Source organism: Schistocerca cancellata, chromosome 11, assembly GCF_023864275.1.
Source record: "Schistocerca cancellata isolate TAMUIC-IGC-003103 chromosome 11, iqSchCanc2.1, whole genome shotgun sequence".
NCBI lineage: Eukaryota > Metazoa > Arthropoda > Insecta > Orthoptera > Acrididae > Schistocerca > Schistocerca cancellata.
Genome location: NC_064636.1, coordinates 70,937,679 through 70,956,824, shown reverse-complemented (window position 1 = coordinate 70,956,824; position 19,146 = coordinate 70,937,679). Strand labels below are relative to the sequence as shown.

General features: G+C 38.9%; 1 protein-coding gene across 2 annotated transcripts in view; it reads right to left on the bottom strand.

Moving 5' to 3' along the window:
• The window catches only part of LOC126108621 (uncharacterized), a 204,695-nt gene extending 193,683 nt beyond the window's left edge, over positions 1 to 11,012 (bottom strand). Inside the window, exon 1 of one of the 2 annotated variants that reach the window (XM_049913933.1) lies at positions 10,849 to 11,012. In XM_049913933.1, the coding sequence (XP_049769890.1) occupies positions 10,849 to 10,893 (45 nt within the window). In that variant the 5' untranslated portion in view covers positions 10,894 to 11,012. The remainder of the gene's footprint in view (positions 1 to 10,848) is intronic. The other variant, XM_049913932.1, reaches the window with a different exon arrangement.
• Between the last annotated feature and the right edge of the window lie 8,134 nt (positions 11,013 to 19,146).

The window sequence follows — 19,146 nt, the reverse complement described above, 5'->3', positions numbered from 1 at the left end:
AAACTGAAACATATCTGAGTGTTTCGTTCAATGGTTTTGAGATATCAGTAGATGGTATCCTTTTGAGCATGACGTAATTTTTTTTGGATTCACGTGTATAGTTTGTCCGAAGGCTGGTCTACATGCACTGCTAGACATGTGGCCAATTTAATTTGTTCTTGATATAATAATGAAAAGTTCCAGATTCTTGATATCAAAGGAACGCATATTTCAGTTTATATTTGGTGTCGATGAATCCTGTGTCGAGTTAGAGCTCAAAATCTGAAATATTGTGAATATATCAAGTGTTTCAAAAGTCTGGTTTACATTAATCAGAATTGCTCTGATTCCAGCTGTTTATTCACTGACTGAATTTCATTGGCTACTTGTTTAAAATTAAAATGTGCACTTAAGGACATAACTGCAATGGTGGACAACCACTCCCTTCAGTAGAAGAGCCAGCTGTTAATGATTAGGTTGTTCAGTCACCCCTTCGGTGAGAAAGTAGGGTCGGTTCTTTTGGCATGCACATGGGGTACTTATTAGGGCATGCTACTACTACTTGCATTGCAACTTTAGCACTGTACATATACCTGACTTAACAGTAACAAAATCAATAGATACGTAGATGGCACATTCATAATATATAATCAAACTGAAGAGCAAATAGAAATGTTATTACATAGATTCAACAGTTTGCATAAAAACATCGATTTCACCGCAGAACACCAGAAAGGTAACAATATAAACTTCTTTGACACGACAATAACCAACATACACACCAAACTCGTGCAAAAAAAAATCTGAATTCAGTCCTTTCTTAAACAGAATACAGAAATTCCCACTTCATGCTGACAACAATGACCCATAAATACACACAATCAAATAGATTTCACAGAAAAATGGCTATGATGAATATGAACTAGGTGCGCTATTACAACACATATCAGAAAACAAAACCAAACAAACTGACAGGGCCATCAGCCAACATACAAAAACCCAACTATATAGCTATACCATAATTAAGAAATTCTTCTAATCCATATGTGGCATACAGCAAACCAGTGCTTAACAGTACTGGTTAAAAACAGTCTTGGTTGCAATTTTAGTTTTTTTATTTATTCAACGACGCGTTTCACCATATTTAGGCATCTTCAGGTTATCTTTTCTACATGGACGCGAGAGGCACCAAGATCTGCATAACGCGTTCCCATTCACAGGAGTGAAGGGGAACGCGTTATGCAGATCTTGGTGCCTCTCACGTCCATCTAGAAAAGATAACCTGAAGTTGCCTAAATAAGGCGAAACATGATGTTGGGGGGGCAAAAAAAAAAAAAAAAAAAAAAAAAAAAGGAGACACACACTAGAACTGCAACCAAGACTATTTTTAACCAATACCATAATTAAGAGCCATTTTATACAAAATAGCCAAGCTGTTCAAAACCAAAGGTATCAGGATCACTTCTGCAGCAACAATGTAATGGAGAATCTGGTTCATGACATCTCACAACCAACAGAAGAACAGAGCAAATTACAAGCAGTCATTGCAACTACTGTAATACTACATCGATTAAATGGGCAGAAATTCTAAAACCCGTTATAAAGAACACACTGACTTGATGAATCTAAGAAGTCAGTCATTGCAAAACACATAAACAAAATGGACACAGTGTTGCAACAGACAGCAACCTTATAATCTGACAGGAAGTTTCGAATCAGCGCACACTCCGGTCAGTGAAAATCTCATTCTGAAAACAACCTTATAGTACTGTATAATTTCGAAAAGAGCTGGAAAATGGCCATCTTGAAGGAAATGGATGACTCATCCAGGATAAAAGTTGAAAAACGAAGATCGTAAATAAAACAGTGGAGTTTAAGAGCTCACATTCCTTGATCAATTTCAATTCAATAGAAAACACATACAAATTAACATCATATACAAATGCAGGTTCCAGAAATATCTTTGTAATTCTTTGAAACAACATTATATACTGTCTTTTGTAATATAAAATTGTCACGGTCTCTCATTCTGTAATATATGTTGTCCAGCAATGAGTGATGTGGCAGTATATCACGCAGACCACACCGCAAGTGACTGCGAACAGTAGGATCGACATATTGATAGTTAAATTGAAACACAATCTGTTTGACTGCCATCTTGTTTTGCTCCACAGTTGAGTTCTTTTGTGATATTGTTTTTCGAGTTACCTTCAGGAATTTATGAATGATGGCTAGCAAATTCATATAAATGTGCTTAGAAATGGAGGTTGCTGAACACATCGTAAGAAGACAGCCACTTCAGATGAACAAAGTGAGTTGTTATTTAAACTTTTTCATGTGAACAGCCCGTCAACAGACAAAGAGTCATCACCTCTTATTAAGCTATCCTTCTGTTTCTCTGCAGGACGCCCACAGCAGCTGCCAAGACTACACACATAAACTTGTGTTAAAAATATTTTTCTACTGCCACTGCAGCTTGATGATAACGTCTAACCTCAAAGTATGTTGCTAATTAAATTATTTAAATAGTCAACAAATTTTGTGACTGGTAGCAGTATTTTAAAAACCTTATCATATTTAAGAAACACACAGTAGCAAAAAGGCTTGTTGCGTATCATTTCCTGGCCACATGTGTGTCCTTGTCGTGTTCGCCATTGTGGGTGCTACACTAGGTTTCTGGTATTCTGGCGATGGGGGCTACGGTTCCCCAGGGAGAGGGCTGAGATATCCTTAAACCTTCTACACGTACAAGCAGAGTGAGGGAAAAATGACTGTCCGTATGCCTCATTATGGGTCCTAATTTCTCTTATCTTCGTGGTCCTTACATGAAATGTGCATTTGTGGCAGTAGGATCATTGTGAAGTCAGCTTCAAATGCCGGTCCTCTAAATATTCTCAACAGTATTCCTCAAAAAGCATGTCAACTTCCCTCCAGGGATTCCCATTTGAGTTCCCGAAACATCTCCATAATACTTGCAGGCTGATCGAACCTACTAGTAATAAATCTAGCAGCCTGCATCTACATTGCTCCAACGTATTCATTTAATTCTTCCTGGTGCACATCCCAAACACACTAGAATATGTCACTCAAGAACAGGTCGCACTGATGTCCTATATGCTGTCGCCTTTACAAATGAACCACACTTCCCCAAAATTCTCTCTATAAACTTGAGTCAAGCATTTGCCTTTCCTACTACAATTCTTACACGCTCATTCTATTTCAGATCACTTTGCAATGTTACACCTTGGTATTTAAACAACATGACTCTGTCAAGCAATGTACAACTAATGCTGTAATCAAGCATTACACATTTGTTTTTCTTGCTCATCTGCATTAACTTATATATTTCTACTTCTAGAGGTGGCTGCCTTTCATCACACCAACTAGAAATATAGTCTAAGTCATTTGTATCCTCCTACAGTCACTCAATGATGACACTCTCCCACACACTACAGCATCATCTGCAAACAGCCACAGATTGCTGCTCACCCTATCTTCCAGATATTTTTGTATACAGAAAATAACATAGCTCCTGTGACACTTCCCTGGGCCACTCCTGACGATACACTCACCATCGAGAACAACATACTGTGTTCTGTTACTTATGAGCCACTCACATATCTGAGAACCTATTCCATATGCTCGTATCTTCGTTAAGAGTCTGCAGTGGGGCACTGTCTCAAATATTTTTCAGAAATCTAGGAATATGGAATCTACTTCCTGCCCTTCATCCACAGTTCAAAGGATATCATATGGGAAAAGGAAAAGCCGAGTTTCACGTGTGTGATGCTTTCTAAAACTATCTGATTCATGGACAGAAGCTTTTCAGTTCAGGGAATTTATTACATTAAAATTGAGAATATGTTCAGGAACTCTGCAGCAAATCAGAATTAGGATATTAGTCTGAAATTTTGTGGATCTTCTTTTACCCTTCTTATGTACAGGAGACATTTGCGCTTTTTTGTCTTTGGTCTTTGGACAGTGCAGGAGATTCGTGACGAATGCAAGCTAAGAAAGGGACCAATGCCATAGAGTACTCTTTGAAGCTAAACTGGGTTTCCATCTAGACCTGGTGACTTATTTGTTTTCAACTGTTTCACTTGTTTCTCCATGCCAGAGATACACTACCACTCATTAATTTCAATACACCCTGGTATTTCAGATTTACAACACAAATCAAACGTTATTTTTCACAAAAGATAATATAATTGTCTTCCATATATATAATACAATCACAGTCATTATATTTTACTTTCATCAAAGTAATGACTGCCTAACAAACTCGAGGCAAGTGGTCAATCAGTTTTTGTAGGTATCGTGAATCTATACGATTCCATACACCCTTAACAAAATTACAGATATGTTCCTTGCTGCATAAACTAACTTCCCTAATACATTTGTCTAGTTCATCCCAGACCATTTCAATGGGATTACAATCGGGGCTTTGGGGTGGCCATAACATATCACTGATTACGTTCTGTTTTTCCTTTGATGCAATGTATTTGGTGCAGTATGCCGACCGATGTTTGGGGTCATTATCCTGTTGTAAGGTGAACCCTTTCCCTGTTCCCTATTAGCCTGTCATCATTTGTGTGTTCTCTTTTTAACCGAGAGTGCAACAGCCTTTGCTTTCTCACCACTTTCCGAATTTCATTGCTAAACCATGGTGGGTGTTTTCCATGATTAATTCACCTACTCGGCATATCTGTTTCAACTTTGCCCATAATTCCTGTATGTCCAACACACTGGTGTTAAATGATGTCACTTTTTCTAAGTGGGATGCTAACAAAATTCATTTTCTAAGTGGGATGCTAACAACTGCTTATCTGCTCTTTCTACCAGAAATACTCTCCTAGCCTTCTTGACTCATTTATTAACTTTAGTAACCATACTCACTATGGGATATTCCATGTAAAGGAGGACACACTCACAATATTTAAAAGTTTAAAATGTAGTACTTTTTATATTTTTTTGAAAAGGCTGGACCTTTTACTGTATGGCAACAATGGTTTGTGTGCCATTACTGCTTTTCATCCATAATTTGAAGCCATTTTGTAATGCCATATTTTTTTCATATGATGAGAATGTGAACTATTGGAGATTTTGGACATTCATTTCAACTAACTGGCAGGTAAAAAATTAGCATATTATTATTTACAATACTGTTACATACCCTAATGTATAGTATAAAGACTACAAAACTGAAGTAGGTAGATTATAGGTTAGGGTAAATAATATAATACAACAGCATGAACTTTCATGTAGACCTAATATGAGTCCCTTTAATGTAATTAAGTTTTTATATGACAAAAGATATTAGAGATAACTTTATCTTGTTCAGTAGTTACTTCTTAGTGTGAATGTGTAACTAATATCACTACTAAAAATTTCCCAATTTCAACCAATATTGTAAAAACAGAAAATTAAATGTGTGACATGAGACATAATTTAAGTCACAGTGGTATAATTTTAAGGTTAGAAGAAGAGGATGCCCTTAGCAACTGCAGAAGGACAGAGTAGAAGGAGGGAACAGTTAAAGACTGAAGGAAGATATGAAGAATTTAAGAAGCAGCATCTGGAAGAAGCTATAAAAAGCCAGCAGAAGCAGAAACAAAAGCTTCTACAGTCGAGTCAGGTAATGACTGTTATTAGAAGAAAGAAGAGCTGAAAACAATGAGAGAGTTAGAAAATAGACAACATAAGATGCAAGAGGAGCAATGGAAGCATCCGATTCCACCCGTCTGCTTTGACCCATGACATAAGGGTGCTGTGGTGTGTGACATCATTAAGGCGCAGAGATTGAGTTGGTTGTGTTTGTAGATGTCGTCTTGTTGTGTTTGATGGTGCCCTCTGTGTGTGTGTGTGGGGGGGGGGGGATTGCCATGCGCTTTTTTGTTTTGGGATGGCCGACCTACTTTGCAGTGCTGAAATTTGTTGGTGGTAAGTAACTGGTTTGCCTCCCCCCCCCCCCCCCACTCAAGTTGTAATGTTTTGTGCATTGATTGTGCACTGAATGTGTTTTAATTAACGTAGGGATGTTTGGCTTTTGAATTTTTGAGGTGGTGGTGTTTTTCGTATTTGTAGGTGTTGGTTTTTTTCGTATCAATAGTTATGGTTCACCTTTATAGTTCAAGGGAAATGTCTGATTCTAATTTCCATAGTTTTTGCTGTAGGCTTAGGTTTTTAGGTATCGTCAGCTGCGGCTGACGTACACAGGTCAAGGGAAGTGTCCGATTCCTGTAGATTTTTGTTTTTTTTTTGTTCGTTATTTTGTGTGTTTTGGGATCATGGTGTGTTTTTTACTGTTATATTTAGCTTGTACCCTCCCTAAAAGCCAAATATCCCACTGTTGTCACGTTAGTTTGATTGTATTTTAGGAGGGCGATGCTATTGTCCTATTTATACACATTTTGGTGTTTGTTGCTGTGTGTATGTGGTGACATCATAGGCGCCATATTGGAGACACTTAGAATAGCCATTTCCGACATATTGATGACATCATCGGTCAAAAGCAGACGGGTGGAATCGGACGCTTCCGTAATCCTGATGCGAGATCACCAACCTAGTAAAGCAGGTTTGTCACTGTGTAAGTCACATGGTGCTCTGGATAAAGCCATGGCTCGAGTGTTGCAATTGCTTACACTAGAAAGGTACTATCAACTATACCTGAAAATGTGAAGGTAGGTTCAATCTGGTCAGATGGACCTGCCTCACAATTTAAAAACAAATTATTTCTGCTGCTGAACCTATATTTCAATTATTTCATAATGTGGAAATCTATTGAAACTTATCTGCTACATCCCATGGGTGTGTGTGTGTGTGTGTGTGTGTGTGTGGTTTGAGGTTTTCGGACAGCGAACAAGGAGGACGGCTGAAAGACACAGATCTGATGCAGTTCCAAATCCTCACATACAGAGGCAAAACAAGAGGAGAAGAAATGCACTAAAAAAGGAAAGGAAACATAAGGAAAAGAGAACAGAAATCGAAGTGAAACAAGTTAGGTAATCGTGATTGGCGGACCTCTTACCTAAAACCTGGGTGAGCTAGTCACCCAGCAGCACATTAAAATCCTCTCCCAAAAATCCGAGGCAACAATTTGGACAGGACACAAAACCGTAAGACCTTAACCACAGTCGTTGCGTCGTCTTGCAAAATAGAGGGCAAATCCGGTGGCAAGAAAACCACCGCCCTCTGGTCAGAGAATAAAGGACAGTCAAGTAAAATGTGGCGGACAGTAATCTGGACGCCACAAGCACTGCAGATTGGGGGGTCCTCCCGCCAGAGTAAAAAACCGTACATTAAGGGACTGTGCCCGATGTGGAGACGAGTGAGGAGAACCTCATCCCGCCTGCATGACTGGTAGGACGTATGACACGGCCGCATGGTGGCCTTGACCAGACGCAGCTTATTTTCACCGACTGCCAACCACTCCTCTTCCCATTGACGCATAACATGAAACCGCAAAAGGGAGGTAACAGCATGGAGGGGGACGACACATTCAACAACGTGAGGGAGGAACATGCATCTTTGACAGCCACATCCGCCAGTTCGTTTCCCCTAATACCCACGTGCCATGGTAAAGGAGCCGCAGATGGAATTGGTCCAGTTGCAGATTTACTGGTGTGGAATGCAGCAAAAAAGTGAAAATTCATAGCAGGTGATGCATCAACTTTCACTCAGGTAGCTCCAACTATGCAGGTTTTTCATATGTCCATTGATGAAATTCAAATAATCAATGTGAAAGTTCATCTGGCTCAAATATTTTCTTCAGCACAATCAGTACCAAACGTAAAAAGCATTCACTGCTTTCACTATAAGAGAGAAGTACTACAAACATATCTGCTGTCTCCAAAGAATTTCACTGCTGCATATCATCATACTGAAGAAACCACAGAAAGTGTGAAAACTGGAGACTGGTACAAAGCAGAGTATGACACTAAATTCAATTCTGGGGAAGTATGTGCAGTGTTTGGAAATTCTTACCTAATCAGTGCAATGGAGTGTGTTTGTCACTATTTGAAATGGCCTGTAAAATGTGATGAAATTATAAAGAAAATTAATCGGCTTGATGTTGTCAATACAAGAGGATGTTTTCAGTTCTCTGACTTAATTGAATTTATGGTTCATTTTCCCAGACGTCAAGCTCATTTAATTTTTCATAGTGTTTGAAAAGTGAAATGTTAGTGTAAAGTTTATCTTACTTGGCACATTATGTCATATTTTCGTTTCTCTGCTTGCAGGAAAAAGCTTTTCCAACAAGAAGTAGCAAGTAACATAAGTCATATGTAACACTGAGTCACACGCCTATTTCGATATATTAAAATATTTCACATGGTACAAACATTTTTTGAAATCTGTAACTCTGTCATTTGAATGCCAACATAATATACATTTTCTGTGATAAAAACCAGAACCATACTCCAGGTTAGAGAACACTTTGGACCCAAAATGCACTTTAGGAACAGGATGTCCCAAATTTGTAACATGAGTAACAACATAAATTAAATACTTGTTCTTTAGTTTTAATGCTCTTCCCTGCTTAAATAACACATCAAGATCTTTGCCTGAATAACACAATTTATAAAGATTTATAAAAGAAAAAATGGGGGAAACACGGAAGCGTCCGATCCCACCCGTCTGCTTTGACCCACGACGTCACAAATATGGCGGAAACGACCATAAACCACGATTCCAATAGGGTGCACATAAAGTCGGTACGTACACATTATAAAGATGAAAATACATCGAAAAACAAACACACACACTTTCCACAAAAAGCCTAATGATATTAACGGGACAAGGGCGGATAATGGGGTGTTATTGGGTGGGGGCAAACTAAATATAAACAAATTTAGACACCCACCCCAATACAAAACCACACAAAACGACGAAAAAACCGACTTCACAATACTCCCCAAATACCACTAAACACAATATCATCTGGAATCGGACACTTCCCTTGACCTATATAGCTCAACAGCAGCTCCCGATCCCATAAATTAGGATCCAACACTTCCCTTGGCCTATATAGCTCAAAAACATCTCCCGATACCAATATCAACATACACAGCCACACATTGGTATCAAACACTTCACTTGACCTGCGCACTGTTAATTTTATCCATCATATCAATTCCTGAACAAAAACAACAATCAATTAATTTTACTAAAATTACCACACAATGTACAGCGAACAGCACTAAATTAACCTTCACACAAAATCGTTAACTCACTGAAACAAATTCCACTACAAACACAGCCGACACTCGAACAATTCTGGATAATGAGCAAAAGCAAACTGAGCCCATTACACCACACAAACGAAAATCCTGAACATACCACCAGAAACAACAACAAACCACAACACGACGTCATCTGCAGACACGGGACACTCACAAACCAAACTCCGCGCTGTCATGGCGTCACGGGTCAAAGCCGACGGGTGGGATCGGACGCTTCTGTCGATCCAAAATGGGTTTATAGGTTGATAAAAAGTCAACATAATAAAATACTGATTTCAAAATGTAACTTAAATCACAATGGAATCTTCCACAGGCAATCTATTCTTTGAGAGTGAGATCACTGTTGAACGGAAAACATCACTGTACTGCATTTTACGTATTTTGAAATGTCTATGCATAATTCATGTATTTGAGTTGAGTATTATCCTCACTACAGTATTCAACCAATGGACGCATTGTGGATTGGTCGACAGTCCAGCAACAGGACTAAATTTCAAATATCAAAGCACAAATTAATACTTTTCATCAAAATTATGGGTTATGGGAACTTGTGCCTCTTGTGAGTCATTCTGCATTGTAAGGAAACTGTTTGACCCTTTACACACCAAACACAAATTAATACAAAAAGTGACATCAATTAATTTAAAAGCCAGTCTCAGTGATAATTAAATTAATGGCATCACTAAGTATGTTGGCTAAATGAATAAACTCACACTTGAGTGGTTAAAACTCTGTACTGCACACAGCACACTCAATAACATACCAGCATTACTATAACCTAACAGTCGAATAGAAGCTCCAACAAAAATTCCACTCTTTATTATTGATGATCCTTTGCAATTTGGAAAAAATAATGTGAAGCAATAGGCTTCTATTTTTAAAAATTAATTCCACTTTCTATTCATCCTGCCCCCACATTCAAATTTTATCAGAAACATGGCAGCAATAAACATATTTTTCTGAGAAAAATAAAAAGGGTGTTTTTGAGAGTTTCAAACAGATCTTTTCTTTAGTTTTTGCATAGTTCAAGAGTTTTCAACTGGCACGAGAGTCAACTATTTAGTTTCAATAGTTTTGGAGTCATACACAGAATTATTTCTCAAAACGTTTGGCAAATGAGGCAGTTTCCCACGATTTCGAAGAAAAAAAATCTGGCATAGTGAAACGATGTTGGAGTTTGCTGTATTTGTCAACTACCTGGGTGCGGTCAGACGCTAAAAAAATCTGACACATCTGAGACATCACGGTCCAAAACTTTACCAAATTTGTCTGATCTGATACAGACTACGCCGGGAGCAGAATTAATGCACTGGATGAAGTGTTGGAGAAGTGGTATCGGTGAGATGAAGTTCAAATGTATATTATGAGCTTCAATTACAGCAAAACAGAAAGCATCTCTAATGTCTCTGCAACGTTTATATGCATTTTTCAATGTAACGTGACGTACCTGATACAGTCTTATAAATAAACAAATAACAAGGATGACAAATACTAACATCGCACTCCATGCTCATTCTTCCGGATATTGTGTTATTTGTTCACTGGCCTTGATTAACAGCAAAAGTGTACACTACTGATGCACAACCAATGACAACCCTCAATTAAAATGTATAAAAACTGCATATACCTTTATAGGATCTTCTGTAACGTTTTTTGAATTCAAATCGTGCATGACTGATCACAGTAATCCCGTTAACACACTATTATTATTAATTTGTTTGTAACCAATAACAAACATGTCCCTCCACATAATACCACGCAATAACCCCAAAGCCAAAACAAACGAACAGAGAACAAAGCTACCAACGTAGCATTGGCGATAAAAACAAAATTATCGATTTTTAGCCAACAGCTGCAGGCAGATCAAAATTGAGAAAGTGTCACTACATTCTCCTCAATATCACAAATTTCTATTTTTATTTTGAATCAAACATAAATGGTAATTCTACAGGCGTTGAAATTACATGAACCTATTGTATCTTCATTTTACATCTTCGAACAGCACTCTCTCACTGACATGGAAGCGAGAATGTTTTTGTCGAGACTGTTTTTTCAAATTCTTTCGAGTCCCTATTTACTGCTTCTGTTACGCATGGCAGGGTAACTTCCTATGTGTATAGAAAACGTCATGTATTTCACACTTTCACAGCGGTTTGCAGACTGTCACGCTTTCGCAGAGTATGGGTGTGAACGTAGTTGTACTCGACACCGTGTGCTCGAAATGTTCGTGGGTCATGTCTCGTGCTCGGCCTTCTGATCAGAAACTTCAAAGTTGAAAGCATATGACCTGTGACAGAATTGCTAGCCAGTGGTTACAGTAGAAACAGCATCTTCAGAAGACGAAATGTTCAGTTCAAGTTCGGTCAATCACGGTGTGACCAGCAATCCACTTATACTGTTTTTCTGAGCTCTTGGTCATGCGTAAATAAATTAATAGAATAAATGAACGGAGAGATGAATAAAGTGCACAGAAAACTTCTATAGGTGAACTTGAAAGATGTAATTATGTTAGATAATTCCACGCATACCGGCCACGGCTTTCATGTGTTACAATGGTAAATAATTGTTGACTAAAAGAAGTCTGTCATTTAGTCAGCACGGGTTAGAGGCATAGCATGAAAGCAGCTCGAAGTATTTTGGACTATTGGGTCATTAAGAAAACTTCTAACTCTTACTAAAAGGTTGAACAATATTATGGGGGATGTAAACTGTATCATAAAAAAAGTGTTGCAGAACTAAACGATGCACACACACACTGGGATTGTGCACCAGAATGTACTGCCATTTACAAATAAAGTTGCCGATATAAACAATAGTTCTTAGCAGCAACGAATGGAAGTATGTTACAATTCTCTTTTTTGTGAACATTGGCAACAGAATGAGTATTTCCAGTACAAAAAATGTATACAGACTGGTTTTGCAGAATAAAATGAAAACATGAAGGAACTTGTTTTGTGTAAAAGAAAGCTTAGATTATAAGAGTAGCCTCTATATGCATGCTGCGATTTTTATATCAATTTTATTGTAACTTTATGTGAATGTAATAACACACATACATAGACTCAAAGTAAAAAAAACACTAGACACACTTGATATGTTGCTATGTCAACCTACCTTACAGATATTTTTTAAGCACACACAGTAAACATTGTATTTTACTTGCTCCTTTCGACAATCTCCCTTAAAGTACAATGTTTCTTTTTAATGACTAAATCACAAGTTTCACAAATTTAGTTATCACACAGTCATAGTAATTGTTTCATAATAGCATTTCTAAATTTCTCAAACTTTGATCTTTGTAGAGCTTTGGTCAGTATGTCTGCTAATTGTTCTTCCGTATTACAATATTTTATCTCGAACAAACCTTCTCTCTATTGTTCGCTGACATAGTGAAATTTTACATCTATTTGTTTGCTTCGTCTAACCAACTGTCCTGATTTGGTCATTAGGATAGCACTTTGATTGTCTACATGAAGAATGTTTTTCACTTTTCTTCTGGCTAACTCTTGTATTAGGGTATTGATGTGTTTTATTTCTTTGGTGCATTTTGCTGCTGAAATGTATTCTGCTTCAGTTGATGAAGTAACTGTCACACTTTGCTTCTTGGAACACCAACTAATGGGAGCACCATTATAAAGAACTATGTTGGATTGGCACACGAGGTGGAGGGTCAATGTGGAGGCTGGCCGTGTGGCGTCACCCGCTCTGCCTGTGAGTGGACATGTGGCTGCTCCTTCAGCAAGGTCCGAGCAGGCACACAGGGGGAGTGATAGGGAGCTCCAACGTTAGGCAGGTGATGGAGCCCCTTAGGGAAATAGCGGAAAAGTCGGGGAAGAAGGCCAGTGTTCACTCTGTCTCCTTGCTGGTGGGTCTCATCCGAGATGTGGAGGATGACCTGCCGGCGGCGATAGAGAGCATTGGGTGTACCCAACTGCAAATTGTTGTTCATGTCGTCACCAATGACTCCTGCCGTCTGGGTTCAGAGGTCATCCTCAGTTTGTACAGGCGGTTGGCGGAGTTGGTGAAGGCAGAGAGCCTCGCTCGCAGGGTGGAATCTGAGCTAACTACTTGTAGTATCGTTCCCAGAACCGATCGCGGTCCTCTGGTTTGGAGCCGAGCGGAGATCTGGGGTGCAAATTTCTCGACCTTCGCTATCGGGTGGAGAAATGTAGGGTCCCCCTCAATAGGTCAGGCATGCACTACACGCAGGAAGCGGCTAGAAGGGTAGCGAAGTACGTGTGGAGTGCACATGCAGGTTTTTTAGGTTAGAGACAAGACACCTCCTGAGACACGGCAAGGTAGGAGTAGGCAAAATGCAACAGGTAATAACAATATTAATGTGCTAATAGTAAACTGCAGAAGCGTCTATAGAAAGGTCCCAGAACTGCTCTCATTAATAAACGGTCACAATGCCCACTTAGTACTAGGGACAGAAAGTTGGCTGAAACCAGATGTAAACAGTAATGAAATTCTAAACTCAGATTGGAATGTATACCGCAGAGACAGGCTGGACAGTGAAGGGGGAGGCGTGTTTATAGCGATAAGAAGTGCAATAGTATCGAAAGAAACTGACGGAGATCCGAAATGCGAAATAATTTGGGTGAAGGTCACGGTTAAAGCAGGCTCAGACATGGTAATTGGATGTCTCTATAGGCCCCCTGGCTCAGCAGCTGTTGTGGCTGAGCGCCTGAAGGATAATTTGAAATATATTTCGAGTAGATTTCCCCACCATGTAATAGTTCTGGGTGGAGATTTTAATTTTCCGGATATAGACTGGGAGACTCAAACGTTCATAACGGGTGGCAGGGACAAAGAATCCAGTGAAATTTTTTAAGTGCTTTATCTGAAAACTACCTTAAGCAGTTAAGCAGAGAACCGACTCGTGGCGATAACATATTAGACCTTCTGGTGACAAACAGACCCGACCTATTTGAAACAGTTAATGCAGAACAGGGAATCAGCGATTATAAATCGGTTACTGCATCGACGATTTCAGCCGTAAATATAAAATATTTAAAAAGGTAGGAAGATTTTTCTGTTTAGCAAAAGTGACAAAAAGCAGATTTCAGAGTACCTGACGGCTCAACACAAAAGTTTTGTCTCAAGTACAGATAGTGTTGAGGATCAGTGGACAAAGAACAAAACCATCGTACAATATGCATTAGATGAGTATGTGCCAAGCAAGATCGTAAGAGATGGAAAAGAGCCACCGTGGTATAACAAGCGAGTTAGAAAACTGCTGTGGAAGCAAAGGGAACTTCACAGCAAACAGCCAAAGCCTTGTGGACAAACAAAAATTACGCGAAGCGAAATGTAGTGTGAGGAGGGCTATGCGAGAGGCGTTCAATGAATTCGAAACTAGAGTTCTATGTACTGACTTGGCAGAAAATCCTAAGAAATTTTGGTTTTATGTCAAAGCGGTAGGTGGATCAAAACAAAATGTCCAGACACTCTGTGACCAAAATGGTACTGGATCAGAGGATTACAGACTAAAGGCCGAAATACTACATGTCTATTTTCAAAGCTGTTTCATAGAGGAATACTGCACTGTAGTTCCTTCTCTAGATTGTCGCACAGATGACAAAATGGTAGATATCGACATAGACGACAGAGGGATAAAGAAACAATTAAAATCGCTCAAAAGAGGAAAAGCCGCTGGATCTGATCGGATACCAGTTCGATTTTACACAGTGTACGTGAAGGAACTTGCCCCCCTTCTTGCAGCGGTGTACCGTAGGTCTCTAGAAGAGCGTAGCGTTCCGAAGGATTGGAAAAGGGCACAGGTCATCTCCGTTTTCAAGAAGGGACGTCGAACAGATGTGCAGACTATAGACCTATATCTCTAATGTCGATCAGTTGTAGAATTTTGGAACACGTATTATGTTCGAGTATAATGACTTTTCTGGAGACTAGAAATCTACTCTGTAGGAATCACCATGGGTTTCGAAAAAGACGATCGTGTGAAGCCCAGCTCGCGCTATTCGTCCACGCGACTCAGAGGGCCATAGACACGGGTTCCCTGGTAGATACCGTGTTTCTTGACTTCTGCAAGGCGTTCGATACAGTTCCCCACAGTCGTTTAATGAACAAAGTAAGAGCATATGGACTATCAGACCAATTGTGTGATTGGATTGAAGAGTTCCTAGATAACAGAACGCAGCATGTTATTCTCAATGGAAAGAAGTCTTCCGAAGTAAGAGTGATTTCAGGTGTGCCACAGGGGAGTGTCTTAGGACCGTTGCTATTCACAATTTACATAAATGACCTTGTGGATGACATTGGAAGTTCACTGAGGCTTTTTGCGGATAATGCTGTGGTATATCGAGAGGTTGTAACAATGGAAAATTGTACTGAAATGCAGGAGCATCTGCAGTGAATTGACGCATGGTGCAGGAAATGGCAATTGAATCTCAATGTAGACAAGTGTAATGTGCTGCAAATACATAGAAAGAAAGATTCCTTATCATTTAGCTACAGTCTAGCAGGTCAGCAACTGGAAGCAGTTAATTCCATAAATTACCTGGGAGTACGCATTAGGAGTGATTTAAAATGGAATGGTCATATAAAGTTGATCGTCGGTAAAGCAGATGCTAGACTGAGATTCATTGGAAGAATCGTAAAGAAATGCAATCCGAAAACAAAGGATGTAGGTTACAGTACGCTTGTTCGCCCACTGTTTGAGTACTGCTCAGCAGTGTGGGATCCATACCAGTTAGGTTTGATAGAAGAGATAGAGAAGATCCAACAGAGAGCAGTGTGCTTCGTTACAGGATCATTTAGTAATCGCAAAAGCGTTACGGAGATGATAGACAAACTCCAGTGGAAGACTGTGCAGGAGAGACGCTCTGTAGCTCGGTACAGGCTTTTGTTGAAGTTTCGAGAACATACCTTCACTGAGGAGTTAAGCAATATATTGCTCCCTCCTACGTATATCTCGCGAGGAGACCATGAGGATAAAATCAGAGAGATTAGAGCCCACACAGAGGCATACCAACAATCCTTCTTTCCACAAACAATACGAGACTGGAATAGAAGGGAGAACCGATAGAGGTACTCAAGGTATCCTCCGCCACACACCGTCAGGTGGCTTGCGGAGTATGGATGTAGATGTAGATGTAGATGCACTTGTACTTTTTCTGTCTCTTAAATCTTGTGCATAATTGGCATCACAATAAACATTGAGATGAATACTGTTATCTTCTTCACTTTCTTTTTTCTTATAGAAAATACCATAATTCTTAGAACATTGTAGATACTTAAGAGTTCTTTTTACATTTTTGTAATCCCTTTTTCTTGGTGTTTTCTGTGAAGCGGCTCTCATAGTTTGCTGTAAATCCAAGATCTGTTCTTGTTTTACATTAAAAATAAAGACGGCTTCCTGTGGCTTCATGATATGCACATTCAATGTGTTCATTTTTTTGATTTTCTTCATTTGTCTTTCCCTCTGAAACTCATGGAGTCTTCATGGCCTTACAGTCAGTCATATTGAATTTTCCTAGTACTTTCTTTGCTTACTGTTCTTGGTGTAAAAATATTCCATCCTCTGTGTTCATTATTTGTATCCCTACGTATATATGGATTTTCTACCACAACCATTTCAGATTTCTTCTTAAGTTTCTTTAGGATATTTTCAATTTTCTCCAAGTCTTTTCCTATTACGATTCCATCATAAACATGTATAACCATGTACATTTCTTCAGTTGCATCTTTAATTGTGCTCTGATCTGATTTCAATTGAATTAGTCCTTCTGATTTTTAAGAAATCTGTCGAAGTTTTATTCCATCTGGACGGGGTTTCTTTAAGTCCATACAGAGGTTTCTTCAAAACACAGATTTTTCCAGCTTCTTTGTATCCTTCAGGTATCTTCATAAAAATAGAGAAATGCCGTTTCGACATCAAACACTCTCATATGGAAACTTTTCTCTGCTGCAAGTGCAAACAGTCTCAATGAACATATAAATACGACTGGGCTGAATAATTCCTTGAAATCTATATCCTTTTCTTGTTGACAACCTCTGATAACCGGTCTGACCTCATATTGTCCATCATCTTTGACTTTAAAGATCCATTTGCTTGTTAAGATTTCTTCTCCTTTTGCTTCCTCTGGACTAACCAACTTCCATGTTTCATTCTGTCGAAGAGATCTCTTTTCTTCTTCAACTACTGTTAACCATTTTTCTTTGTATGGACCACTCATACATTCTTCATAGGTAAGTAAAGCTGTTTCATAATCATTATATTATACAGGTTTTTTCAAACTAGTTCTTTTCCTAAGGTTGTAGTTTCTTGTGTCTTCATTGCATGTTATTACTTCTTGATTTTCTTCTCCTTGATTTTTATGGTCTTCTATTTCATTTTCTTGATTGCTAGTATCATTTGATAGTTCACCAATAACAAGATATTTCTGTAGAGTTTCTTTTTTTACTTTCTGCTCAAATTCAACATCTCTTGACACAACAATATTTCTTCTTTCTGCATCAAACAGTCTGTAGCCATTTGGTGCATAACAAACAAAAATGTATGCATTACTTCTTACATCCAGTTTCTTCAAATAGCCTAAATTTTTGGCAAAAACTCTTGAGCCAAAAATTTGAAGTCTTGACAGATCTGGTCTTTTCCCAAACCATTTCTCTGCAGTTGTGGCACTTTGATTGATAGTTGGGCTTCCATTGATTAAGTATGTATCTGTGAGCACTGCCTCTCCCCATAGCTCTTTCTTTAGTTTGCTATCGAATATCATAGCTCTTGCCTTGTTCATTATTGTCATATTTATTCTCTCTGCTTTCCCATTGACCTGAGGGCTATAAAAAATACTATAGTCTAGCACGATTCCTTTTTCTTCACGCCAATTCTTAAACTCACGGCTGGTGTATTCACCACCTTTATCACATCTTATTTTTGACACTTTTGTATTGAACCTATTTTCTCTTTCTAACACATATTTTCTTATGAATCTTTCGGTCTCTGCCTTATATGTTAACAAGTAGGTTACACAGAAATGAGCGAAATCATCTAACACTGTCATGTAGTACCTATATCCATTAAATATTGGGGGTTCTGTCTCTCCACAGATATCAGTATGCACGATTTCAAGAGGTTTTGTTGCTCTTTCTCTCACAGTAGAAAATGGTTTTCTTGTTAATTTAGCTCTCACACAAGCTTCGCACAATTGTTCTTCTGAGCATAAACTATTAGGAACTCTATATGTGAAGACAGTAACTGTTCTCGAAACAACAGAATACTGTTGATGACCGTGCTAGCTTTTCCCTGGAATAAATGATGACTAACTGAAACCCTCAGCTGCCGACAGGTGTTGTTGATATACCTTGATGTGGACAGTTGAAAATGTGTGCCCCGACCGGGATAAGTCCCTGCAGTCACGCTATTCATCTGTGTCCTCGGTGGCGCAGATGGATAGAGCGTCTGCCATGTAAGCAGGAGATCTCGGGTTCAAGTCCTGGTATTGAGTATAGATTTAAGTCTCAAGAAGTCGTTTCTGAAAGTATTTCTATGGAGTATATCCATGTACGGAAGTGAAACGTGGACGATAAATAGTTCAGACAAGAAGAGAATAGAAGCTTTCGAAATGTGGTGCTACAGAAGAATGCTGAAGATTAGATGGGTAGATCACATAACTAATGAAGGGGTATTGAATAGAATTGGAGAGAAGAGAAATTTGTGGCACAACTTGACTAGAAGAAGGGATCGGTTGGTAGGGCATCTAGGGATCACCAATTTAGTTTTGGAGGGCAGTGTGGAGGGTAAAAATCTCTGCGACCAAGAGATGAATACACTAAGCACATTCCGATGGATGTAGGTTGCAGTAGGTACTGGGAGATGATGAAGCTTGCACAGGATGGAGTAGCATGGAGAGGTGCATCAAACCACTCTCTGGACTGAAGACCACAACAACAACAATAATGT